Source organism: Helianthus annuus, chromosome 3 (genome assembly GCF_002127325.2).
Source record: "Helianthus annuus cultivar XRQ/B chromosome 3, HanXRQr2.0-SUNRISE, whole genome shotgun sequence".
Taxonomy (NCBI): Eukaryota; Viridiplantae; Streptophyta; class Magnoliopsida; order Asterales; family Asteraceae; genus Helianthus; species Helianthus annuus.
Genome location: NC_035435.2, coordinates 6472391 through 6484859, shown reverse-complemented (window position 1 = coordinate 6484859; position 12469 = coordinate 6472391). Strand labels below are relative to the sequence as shown.

Here is a 12469-nt window from a genome sequence, read left to right as displayed (position 1 = left end):
CATGCTTTTTGCAGATGATATTGTGTTAGTTGCAGAAACAAAACAAAGTTTGAATGTGAGGTTGGAGGAGTGGCGAAGAACTTCGGAGGACAATGGTTTAAGAATTAGTCGTTCTAAGACAGAATACCTGTGATTTCAGTGGTGCAGGTAATGAAGGGGAAACTTAGCTCACCATTGTGGGGTAGGTGGTTTCGAAGGTAACTACGTCCAAGTACTTAGGATCGTTTGTACAAAGTGATGGGGTGATAGATAACGATATTGCCCACTGCATACATGCAAGCTGGTGTAGGTGGAGAGCAGCCATTGGGGTACTGTGCGACAAGAGGTTCCCAACTAAACTAAAAGGGAAATTCTATATAGCTGCAGTAAGACCAGTTGTGTTGTATGAGACAGACTGTTGGACTATCAAGAAGACATAAGCACGCAAGGTAGAGGTAGCAGAGATGCAGATGTTGAGGTAGATGTGTGGGGGTATACAAGGTTAGACTGAATAAGAAATGAAGTTATAAGGGGAATGTTAGAAGTGGCTAGTATAGTGGAAAAGATAAAGGAGGGGAGATTGAGATGGTTTGGGTATGTGAAGAGAAAAATGACATCGCCAGTAAGAGTTGTGGATAGGGGTGAGCAAGTTTAGGTCCGGACCGAAAATAACCGAGAACCGAACCGAAAATATACCAACCCGACCCGAACCCAAGTACCTAGGTATTTAGATCGGTTCCAATTTTTCATCTAAAATAGGGTCGGGTCGGGTCGGTTCTCGGTTCTTTTCATGGTGAAACCCGACTTGGACCTATGGACCGGAACCGACCCTATATATAGGGTAGTGAATCGGTTCTGTATTTTATGTTTGATCGGTTCTCGGGTTGGGTCGGGTAATGGTCGGGTCGGGTCGGGTTTTTCCTTTTGCTCACCCCTAGTTGTGGAAACCTTAATCATGGAAGGGTTGAGGAGTAGTGGCAGACCTAAATTGACTTTGGAAGAGCGGATTAGGCTAGATTTGCTAGAGTTGCACCTCTCTGAAGAGATGGTTCATGATAGGAGCTCATGGAGACTTAGAATTAAGGTTAAGGACTTTTAGGGAAGAGTACATATGTGTATTAGTTTTGATGTTAGAGCCTTAGGTCCTTAATACACTTTCGGTGGTTTTTACAAGTGACTGCCTTCATGTGTTTATGTCTATATGTGGTTACATGATGCTATATTTATTTCGGTTTGACTGTTCTACTTTTTCACCACTTTTTGTGCTTTATATATAGTTTGTGTGTTTTGAAGTCGGAGGTATTTCTGGAAACAGTCTCTCTATCCTTAGAATAGAGGTAAGATGTGCCTACATCCCACCCTCCCTAGACCCTACGAATGACTTTGCCATTTATGGGATTTACTATGTATGGTTGTCGTTAATTTGGAGTACCAAACTAGTTTTTTTATAAAAGAATATAGAAAAGGAGGGAAAGATAAATGTTTAGGTAAAAGAATATTGTATGGCATCTAAGCTATCCGTTGTTGAATAGCGCCCCTATACAAAGTCAACATACACACCACTTGGGGCCGCCGATGAAGGGCGTTAAGGGCGACCCCACCATTGCAATAACGGGCGTCAAACCCCTTGAGAGATGGGGTACACCCCTTTTAGCCAATCATGCCTTTTTTCATTTTTTATTTTTATTTTTATTTTTTCTTTTATTTTATATTTATTAACCAGTTATTTCAATACACCTAGTTATTGGGTATTTAGTAATTGCTTAAATTCATACGTGGCAGTAACATGGCAATGGTTTAGTTATTTGACAACACACAACCTAACACTAGTCATTGTCCCTAAGGTACATAGTGTGCTAGTATTGGTTTATGTAGTTCAAAAAAAAAAAAAAAATAGGAGTATTGGTGGTTAATAGGAGTACATTAGTTGGTTTATGTAGTTCAAAATCATATACAATTATAGTAAAAGTATTGAGTAAATATAAAATATATAAAAAACAAGCTGAAGCTGAGCTAGAACATAAAAAATTACTGATGAGCCGAGCTATAACTATAAATATAGTCCATAATGAATTAAACATGGGCTTTGGGATAGAGCTCGAAACGAGCTAGAGCTCTGTTAACTTTAACGAGCTGGGTGTTAATCATGTACTTATTTCGGGTTGATTGAGTATTTTAAAGTTCAAATTGTATCTGATATTCAGACCGAAATGTAACTTAGTTATTCAGTTTTCGGGTTTGGTTTCGGATCTGGACAAAGAAATGTAAATAAACACATATTTAATATTTTCACATGAGTATATTGTTTTTTTTATGGCATTTGCCCTTGATTTATATTGGAACCTACAGTTTAATCTTTTAATATATATATAAAGTTGTGAAGTAAGCAATGCTTAACCTTTTATATTAATGGACCCTATATTGTTTTAATATTACTTTTGGGCCCCAAATGAGGTCCTGAAGTAAAAGTTTTTCAGTCGTTTAATTTATGGGCCCTACGTAACTTTAATCTTTTGCTTTATGGGCCCAGTGAAACGTATACTTGGGAGATCTACCTTTCTGTATTTAATAACTGCAATCATAATTACTTTGTTTTCATGCTTGTCATATTACACCTACAAAACATATATTATGTTTTATGTTTTTATTTAGTTTTATATATTACTAGTATTAAGCCCCTGCGTTGCAGCGGTTGTCATAAAACTCTGTTAAGTAGTAGCAATACTATACTCATGTCAACGACCACCAACACTGAAAAAGCTCGTAAAAAGAAAATAAATAAAAACGGGAAAAAAATAACGTTGAGCGAAAAGCAGACGTAAAATATTTGAATCACGCACGCTCGTTGCTGAGAAATTAAACTGAAACGTAAAACATAGAAAAAAATAACTAAGTCCATCTAGAAACCGCGTGTTGGACGAATTTGTTAAACGCAGAAAAATAGATGTGACGAGACGGGCCAGTCAAACGGGAAAAAAATATACGAAAAAATGTTGAACCCCGCACGCACGTTGCGGTGCGTTAAGTCATTTAGAACGAAACGAAAAACTTGGTAAAGATGAAAAGTATGGTGGACCAAAATTGAAAATAAAAAAGAGTTGGGATTAAATTGTAAAAGATGAAAAACTTTGAATCAAAAGTAAAAAAACAAAGGGTTTAAATTGCAAAATTGAAGTTATTTGTTAATTTTAAATAAAGATAAGGATAAAAATAAATGATATTTATATATTGGTTATTAAATAATATTAATATTGAAAGAAATTTATTAAACAAATATAAATAAAATTTATGAGGTTGAAGGAGAGAATGTCATGTGTCATTATTTGGAGTCTTTTATTATAAGTTAGATTAGATGTTTTTATTTAGTATTGTTTTAACATCCCGTATGTTTATTTTCGAATTTACTATAAATAAAACTGGTAGAAAATAAATATAACGTTAGTGTAACTTTAGTTTAAAAAAATAGCTGCCCCTTTACGTGTATCTAAAATATATATTTAATTTATAAAAAAAATCAAAAGAATAAACATTATCAAATATTTGTAATAAAGTAATAAAGAAGTCACTTACTCACTTTTTTTCTAGTAAATTTACCAGTTTGAACAATAGACATATTTCAAGTACAAGAAAAACCAATCATAACAAGACATATGATAGCATTTGCGTCGAGTTGGTAGCACTAACCGTCTCGTCAAGTGGCGCAAGAGTGATTATATTTTTGCGGGTATGACTAATTGATCCAAAACTTTATATTGATCTGAGAAATAAATTACTTGAAATATACACATTTTATTAGACTACAACATATGCATTTTTTAAAAAATCCAGATTTTAGAACGTATTATTATATGTTATTTTACCTTCTAAGTAGTTTCATAATCAAACTCTAAATCTCACAATTTTACTTCTCTTTAATTTCAGTTTCAATCTTTTACAGCATCGCATATTTTTATTATTTTTATTAATAATAATAATTATTATTATTATTATTATTATTTTATACAATTACCACCACTTTTGCATGGAAATGGCTATCTTTTGTGAAAAATGCTGGTATTAAAGCTTTTGTAACAATCAAGTGATAAATTAAAAAAAAATCAATTATCATATTGGTAATATGTAGTCAACAGGGTTATTTTTGTGATTTTTTCTTCAATTATTATTCTTAACATATCTTTAAATATATATGTTTTAAAATCAACATATTATATTCAAATAGACAAATACATGATGAAGTGAGAGAACCAATGACTTAAATACATTAATAATATTTATATTTTTGTTTCCAAATGTGGGGTTCAAGTGGGAGTACCACTCTAGTCTAGTTGCTTGGTTTTGGTTAAATCCAGATATTGAAGCTGGTTTACTTGATTTGTCAATTTAATATAATCAATGCACAAATAACAATTTCATTTTTACTGTGTGTTTTATGAGATATCGACTACTTCTCTCACGATCTCTCTTACACGTATGTCTTCTTTCTTTATTTCTTTATTTCTTTACACGTCTTGTAAAGCTACAAACCATCCATTGTGGATGCTCTAAGAGCGATAACCATCATTCACATCATAATGATGCATAGCAATAGTTTGCTATATGCAAATTACATCCTGCAACATAATTATTATTACATTTGCATAGATAAAAGGATAAAAGCGTTTTATGAAAATAAGAACAAATATGAAATAAGGGAATTCTCAAACTTAATTATATAATAAAAACATTGGGGTAGATAATTGAACACATGTCAGAATTGCAACTAAAAGCATATTTTAATAAAGATTTACACTTTAATATTTCTAAGTTTTTGTTGTTTAAAGTTAACTAGAAGCTTCATCCGCGCGAGTTGCGCCGTGGTTAACGAAATTGACATGTCGTTGATCAGATTCACATTTACAGTATGTTAAAGATGTTTTTGTCGGTTAAGTCTGCATTACTATCTTATACAAATAAGTAATTCACAAAATAAGCTCAATACAATTAACGGTATCATAATTACCACGTTACATGACTTGTATCCATACAAATAATCTATCGTATTAAGCTCCCCGCGTTGTGGCGGGGGCGTAAAACCGTGACAAATAGCACTAATGCCACACTATAGCCAACGACCACCAACATTGAAGTTGCGGCGTCTTAATGTGAAAAAATAGACCGACATATAAAACATAGAAAATAATAACTAACTCGATTTAGGACTCGCGCGTTGTGACCAACTTATTAAACGGGAAAAAATAGACGACGTAAACACACTGAACCACACACGTGCGTTACCCCATGCTAACTCACAAATTTTAGAACGAAGCGTATAACAAAACGTAAAATCGTTGAACCACACACACATTGTGCCGTGTTAAGTCGCAAAACTTAGATCTAAACGTAAAATGAAAAATTTTGCAAAATATGAAAAAACATAGGGGATCAAACTTGAAAGAAAAAAGGTTGTGAGGTTAAATTGGAAAAACTAAAAACTTTTTGGTTAAAACTATAAAATCAAGTAGTTTTGGGTTTAAAGTAAAACATCATTTAAAAAAAAAACCTCAAAACATGGGGTACAACCCAACACCCAATGGCTCAACTTTTTGTAAATTTATATTATGTAAATATGAATGTACAATCACCTAGACTAACCATATAAACAACTAAAGCATAAAGCATCATGTAAGCAAGATGTACAACTCCTAGCTACATACTTATGCTACAAAATAATATGTAAATAAACCACACGTGACGTGACGGGCTAAGGAAAAAGTACAAACACAATACATATGAAAATACAACAAAACAAAGAAAAAAAAAACTCAATGACCAACAAATAAACAATACAAAAAACCAAAAAATACATCTAAAACATAAAGTACAAATCAACCATACACAAACATGTTACAAAATGATAATATATAATGTTTCATTTTTACCTTTGTTGTACATAAGATCTGTGTAGTTACACATCATCTTCTAATTATGTAAAAAAATGATCTTATTTCATCTTAGATAACTAGTTTTGTTTTAGCTCTAATTAAACTATGAATTGCTTAAATAATTAATGTTTAGCATATATAATTTGGTTTTAAGAATTATCTTGAAAAATAATAATTACCTTTTAGGGCTACATTTGCAAGATGAAAGAGTATTTATACAGTGACAATTTTCGTAGCTAACGCTAAAAAAAGTTATATTAATCGGTGGAGACAAACGAACATGATACACCCCACTATATGAACATGGTAACATTTTTAAATTAACGTAAAAATGTTGTATTCACCATGAATAGAATTGAAGGCAACGTCACCCAATATAATTTTAGATGTTCAGTTACACTTACACTGACTACTGAATTCATGTATTTATTGTTGAGTACATTATATTGAATTTTGACTTAATTACAAAAATTTTAATGTGAGTAAAATCTTCATCCACGTAAGCGATAGCTAGTATTTATTTATTTTTAAACAGATCTTAATTTTTTATGTTTTATTTATAAAAGATACATAAAAAAAAACATTTTTAGTACAACTAATAAATGTGATCCTTGGGGAGTTTTAGTGTAGGGGACTGCCTGAGTTGGTGGCCTGGTGGTTAAACACAAACCTTGAAATGAAATCAAAATATACAATTGGAGCAAGCAGTCTGAGCCTGCACTGATTCAGGTGGGGTCCATCTGGTTCACTCTAGGCTTTTTAAGTTGGTGCCAAATAATTGATGCATAGGGGTATATTTGTAAATTCACACCCTCACCTTTTGGTTACTTTTTATTTGAAATGAAATCCAAATATTTTCATGGGTCAGCTTATGCTGTTACAAGATTCATGTTGTCTCCTATTATGTTTGTTAACCAAAAGTCTTTGTTTAGGATTATGACATCCATAATTTTAATGTTTTTGCATCTTACTTTATTTTCCATCATCACACATGACATGTGAGAAAGAGATCGATTTGATTCATATAAAACTAATTAAAATTATTTATCATGTATTTCTACGGCATGATTATATCCGCGTCTTTAATAATATGTTATGTGGGCCCTACTAATCCTACGTCACTCCAAACTCAAATATGCTTTCCCTAAACTCATTGGTCGTTCAAAGAAAAACTCAAAAGGTCGTTTGAAAGTATGGGACTATGATGCAAGCACTAACCTAAAAAAAAGACCGTTTCACAAAATCCTCAATTAGCCGTTTAAGTGCAACCTCAAATGATCATTATTCTAGTGGGTCACAAACTTATAGCAGTACTTAGCTTTGATTAAAGCCTTTGCAGCCTAGCGTTATCAAGGTATGTAGTAAAAATTTTCCTCGTCAGTTGGTTAACAGTTATAGTCCAAAAGTGAACACTGTTGTAATTTTTTTTAAGGTGTACGAGCTTAACCGTTGTTTAAAAAAAGATTGTAGCTATTTATGTTGTTTCTTTTCGGGTAGTCATGTTTATAAGTTAAATTATATGGTTCATCTTTTTACAAAAGTGAAAATCATAGTGAACCCACAAAAGATTACCACTCTCAATCCACCTTGAAACTTACATTGCTTGAGTGTTTTACTTTTTCTTTTTAAGATATAAATTTGTTATATTGAATTTATAAATTTGGAATATTGGTTTCAGAGTTGATTGATATCAATGTTAATCTTGGATAAAAACTTGAATCGAGTGTATTAAACTTTTCAAAATTAGTATCTCGAGCCAATAGTTACTTTGAATTACACAAAATTTATTTCGAGATAATTAGACACTCTAATTAAAAGTAAAAATTTCAAGTAAACACTCTAATTAAATTTTTTAAAAAAAGTATTGTACTTTTTAGGGGTATCATAAACCGTAGAAAACGTCCGAACTGCACAAACCAAAGAAAATCGGCCAGTTTGGTTAGTTTGAAATATATACGGGCTGGTTTTAACAGTTTGATGATCGATTTAGTGTTTATAACTTGGAACAGGGGCAGATGTACATAGATATAGGGGTAGCCTTCGCTACGGCTTGGCGCTCCGGCGGTAGTGTAAAATTAGTGTAAATTTTGGAAAAATTTGACGTTTTTTCGATTTCGTTACCACTTATTTATAAAACGTTACCGCTTGGCGCGAATCCTAGATCCGCCACTGACTTGGAATCAACTCTGTAAAACAAATAGATAGTTTAACATTTAAAATTTATAATTTTAGTATAGAAATATAAAGTTGTAACTGAGTATGAGTATATATATTTTATATTATGAACAATTCTTATCACTTTTCAAAAATTAACTAAAAGTTATGTTTGGAAAAAATTATATATTTTTTTCTATCTAAAACCGCAAACTAGAATCTTCAAACCATAAAACCGTGAAAACCAACCTGCTTTAGCCGACTCAGCCAACACGATTGGTTCAGTTTATATTTTCTCAAAACTGTAGCTATTGATTCGACCCGAACTTCCATCAAAACAAGTTGAACCAGACTATGAACCCTCCTAATAACTTATGTATTTTTTTATATTTATTTTATATTCAAAAAATAAAATTACGCATTTTTTTATAATATTTTCCCATTTCCAAAAGGAAAAATCTATCACATATTCACATGTAATACAATATTGTTTTTTCTTTTCTTATACTTTGTCTCTTTTAAACCAAATCACATATTCACATGTAATACTTTGTCTCTTTCAAACAAATAGTAATTTCTTTGAACTCACATTCCCAAAAAATATAAAAACTATATTAAATCAAGAAAGGTTACTACAAGCCAACTCACTTCTCTTCTTCCCCTCTAGTTTATGCACACTTACTTGTTCTTTTCATTTTCATGTTAGCAAACTCAAACCTCTATTTTTTTTCAATGCCAATATCCAAACAAGAACATGAAGATTTGAACTTGAAAGCCACTGAGTTAAGACTCGGTTTACCGGGTTCCGAGTCACCAGAAAGAAGCAGTACCAATGCTGTGGTGTCAAGAGCCAAAAGGGGTTACTCAGACACCATTAATATTGGTTCTAGCACATGGGGTTTGTCTGATATTGTTAAAAATGGTGGCTTTTTGGGTGATAACAAGAATTCTGATTATGTAAAAGGTGATGTTGCTTCATCAAAACATGTGTTGCATGATAATCACTCCCAAGATTCTCTTTCTGCTTCAAAGTAAGGATTTTTCTTGCTCTTGTTTGGTTGTATGATATCAGTGGCGAATCTTGACCTGAATGAAGTGTGTGTGTGTGGGGGGAGGGGGGGGGGCGAAAACGTAAATATACCCAAAAATTTCTATAGAACCGGGGGTCGAAAACGTATATACCCAAAAAATTCTATACGAAAACTATATAACACTACTGAGCGAAAAGTTCAGGGGTTGGACGCCCCCCTCCCCTGTATGATATGGTGTTATGATTGACTTTGCAAGTCAAACTTGTATTAGTGGAGTTTAATATTTTTTATTACATTGTGATATGTTTTAGGGGTGCTTATAAACCGTTAAAAGTTAAAACTGACTGAAATGTTTAAACCGAAGCAAGCAAGTTGGCTTATATCGTCGGTTTGAGATTCAAATAGTTCGGTTTGACGTTTTGTCGGTCTAGTTTGAAACTTGGAACTGACTGTGTAAACCGGACAACAGTTTAACAATTTATATTTTTTATTTTATGGTATATATCATGAACCATATTTATTATGTTTACGTTTTTTAATAAAACAAATGGTTTTGAAAAGAATCAGTTCAAACCACCGAAACAGTTACTGAACCGTTAAACCATGGGGGCGGGAGGGGGCGGCCGACCCCCCGAACTTTTCGCTTAGCAGTGGAGAGTATGTAGTTTTCATATAGAAATTTTTAGGTATATACGTTTTCGACCCCCCGTTTTATAGAATTTTTTTGGTATATATGTTTTCGACCCCCCGGACGGAAATCTCAAGCTTCGCCACTGCGTTAAACCACCAAACCGATGAAACTGGTTTGGTTTGTCATTTCATGAAACCAAATACTTTGACCCATAATTTGTATCAAACCGAAATGTAAGTTACACCCTAATATGTTTGTTGTTTTGGAAATATTCCCTTTTCATTTATAGCAATTTTTTGTACCTATTGATGGACTTGTGAAACTTTTTCTTTTATAAAGGACCATATGGGAACCATTTTTGTAATTTAAAAGTCATTTTGTTGACTTTTGAAGTTAATTTTTTTACTAGCTTCTAGTAAAAGTATTTTCTTTATTTTGAGTATTGATATGGGCTTTATATTGGTGGTTTGATAAATAATTAAATATAATCATATGCCCTTGTTTGTTATTTCTTTTTTAAAATCACTTCTGACTTTCAAAAGTCAAAATCAAATGATCATAAAAGTCAACCTATGACTATTTTTCTTGACAAGGGGGAGTTGAATTTATGAAAAACTATTTTGAATAGGGCACAAGTGGTGGGATGGCCTCCGATTCGTTCTTTTCGAAAGAATTCCATGGCTGCAAAAAACGCAAAAAATGAAGATAGCCCGAATGCAACAGTCGGATCATGTGTGTATGTGAAAGTGAGCATGGATGGAGCTCCATATTTGAGGAAAGTGGATCTAAAGATCTATTCAAGTTACTTGGATCTTTCTTTGGCTTTAGAAAAAATGTTTGGTAGCTTCACCCTTGGTAACTTCCCTTTTCTATGAATGGGTTAATTTGGGTTACGTTTAATCTCAAATGACTTTTTTTTTTTTTTTTTTCTGGAAACGGTTTGTATTGAAATGTGACGATGACAATTAGGTCATTTTTTCCTGAGTGTGAGAAATGGGTTAGGCGCTATTCTAGATAGCGACTGTAGTGTCTTGAATTTCACAAACTGACTTAAAGGTACCAGTTTTGTCATTTAGTTGTTAAAGTCGCTATCTAAGACAGCGACTTCACTTTGAAGAGAATCTAGTCATATGTCGCTAGTTAGGCTAGCAACTTTACTTCAACACTAAAGTTGCTATCTTAGATATTGGCTAACCCACTTTCCAAACTCAACCAATAAACGACCGAGGAACACTTGTTTGAATACGGTCCAACAATCAAGCCCGTTGAATGTCATCTAAAATTCATTCTTGTTTGAACGATGAATCCCGACTATTGTTGACTTTTCAGGTCAATATGGTACTCATGGAGTTCCTAGGAGAGAAGGGTCAAGTGAAAGTCCATCAATGGATCTCCTTAATGGTTCTGAATATGTACTAACTTATGAAGACAAAGATGGTGACTTGATGCTTGTTGGTGATGTTCCATGGGGGTAAGTTTTTTCATAACTTTGATATTTTTGGTCAAACTGTTTGACTTTTGATTGTTCAGATTCAAAAGTCAAAAGTCAAAACTGATGTTTTTCTGTACCCAACTTATCTGTTAAAATTTTGTTGGTTTTACCTATCTTTGAAGCTGCAATTTTTATTCTTTGACCTAAAAAGTCAAACTCTTTTTGGTCAAATGTCTTTGACCTTCAATGTTATTGACTGTTTCAGTATGTTCACCGGTTCTTGTAAGAGGATGCGGATCATGAAGAGTTCAGACGCGATCGGATTAGGTAAACACTTTGTTCCAAGAAAGAATCTTGGAATCATTGATTAGTCAAACTCGAATAAAAAACACACGTAACGTTTACTGTCTAAACTTCGATAAGTTAATAAGTCATTTCCAAACTCAATCCCAAACTCCCCTTTAATCTTGTTTGTTCAAACAATTACAACGTAAATAATCTTATATATTTAATCATATACGGATCACACGAGCCCTTATTCTTGAATGTGTAAAGAAGAATCACGAAACCTATATCCATGATAATTATAGATTTAAATCGAAAATTTTGAATGTGTGGTCCACAACAACTTTTCGACCCCTCAGGGTCGAGTCTTTGTTTTTAGCATATTAGGGTTTTCTATTCAAAAGGGGATGGCGGTGCAGTTTGTTGCTCATCTATCTACCTGCTATCCTTATGTAATTTGCCCTGGTGATTGGAATGAAAGAAAATTGTTTTATTTAAAAAAATATTCATTTTATTAATGTTTTCGTTGTTGTTTGATGGTTTTACAGCCCCTCGAGCCGTAGAGGAATGCAAGAGCAATAACTAGGGTCCATGAATCGCGATATCATGCCAAAGTAGCAAACAATTTAGCTACTGGCTCGTATAGTTATCTTATGATTTTTGTGAAGCAATAAATTTCATTTTATTTCATTTGTTTTTCCCATCTTTAGGCTTATGGGGGCATAAGCATATATATAATGATAAATGTCTTTTTTTTTTCATAAGTTGATTGGACCCTTGTGGTTGTGTGTGCTTGTAAATGTTATATGTGGTTGTGTTTTGGGCTGTATTAAAATGATACAGAAGACACAAACATGGTTGTGCTTTTCAAATGTTTTAATTGGATAAAGTTGAAATTTGTGTATCATATAGTCTTTAAATTACAAATATGTTGGATAGTTGTGTTTTATATATCAAGGGTAATGCTAGACAAAAAACCCTAAAATTCTTAGAAAACTCTGGAAACCCAAATCTCCCCCCATTTTTACCCAACCTC

General features: G+C 32.9%; 1 protein-coding gene across 1 annotated transcript; it reads left to right on the top strand.

Annotated features, from left to right (window-relative positions):
* The first annotated feature begins 8634 nt into the window (after positions 1–8634).
* On the top strand, positions 8635–12253 carry LOC110928553 (auxin-responsive protein IAA27). The gene is made up of 5 exons (XM_022171564.2): positions 8635–9085; positions 10345–10571; positions 11046–11187; positions 11414–11475; positions 11982–12253. The coding sequence occupies exons 1-5, from the start codon at positions 8754–8756 to the stop codon at positions 12017–12019; spliced, it is 801 nt and encodes a 266-aa protein (XP_022027256.1). The 5' UTR covers positions 8635–8753; the 3' UTR covers positions 12020–12253.
* The last annotated feature ends 216 nt before the right edge of the window (positions 12254–12469 follow it).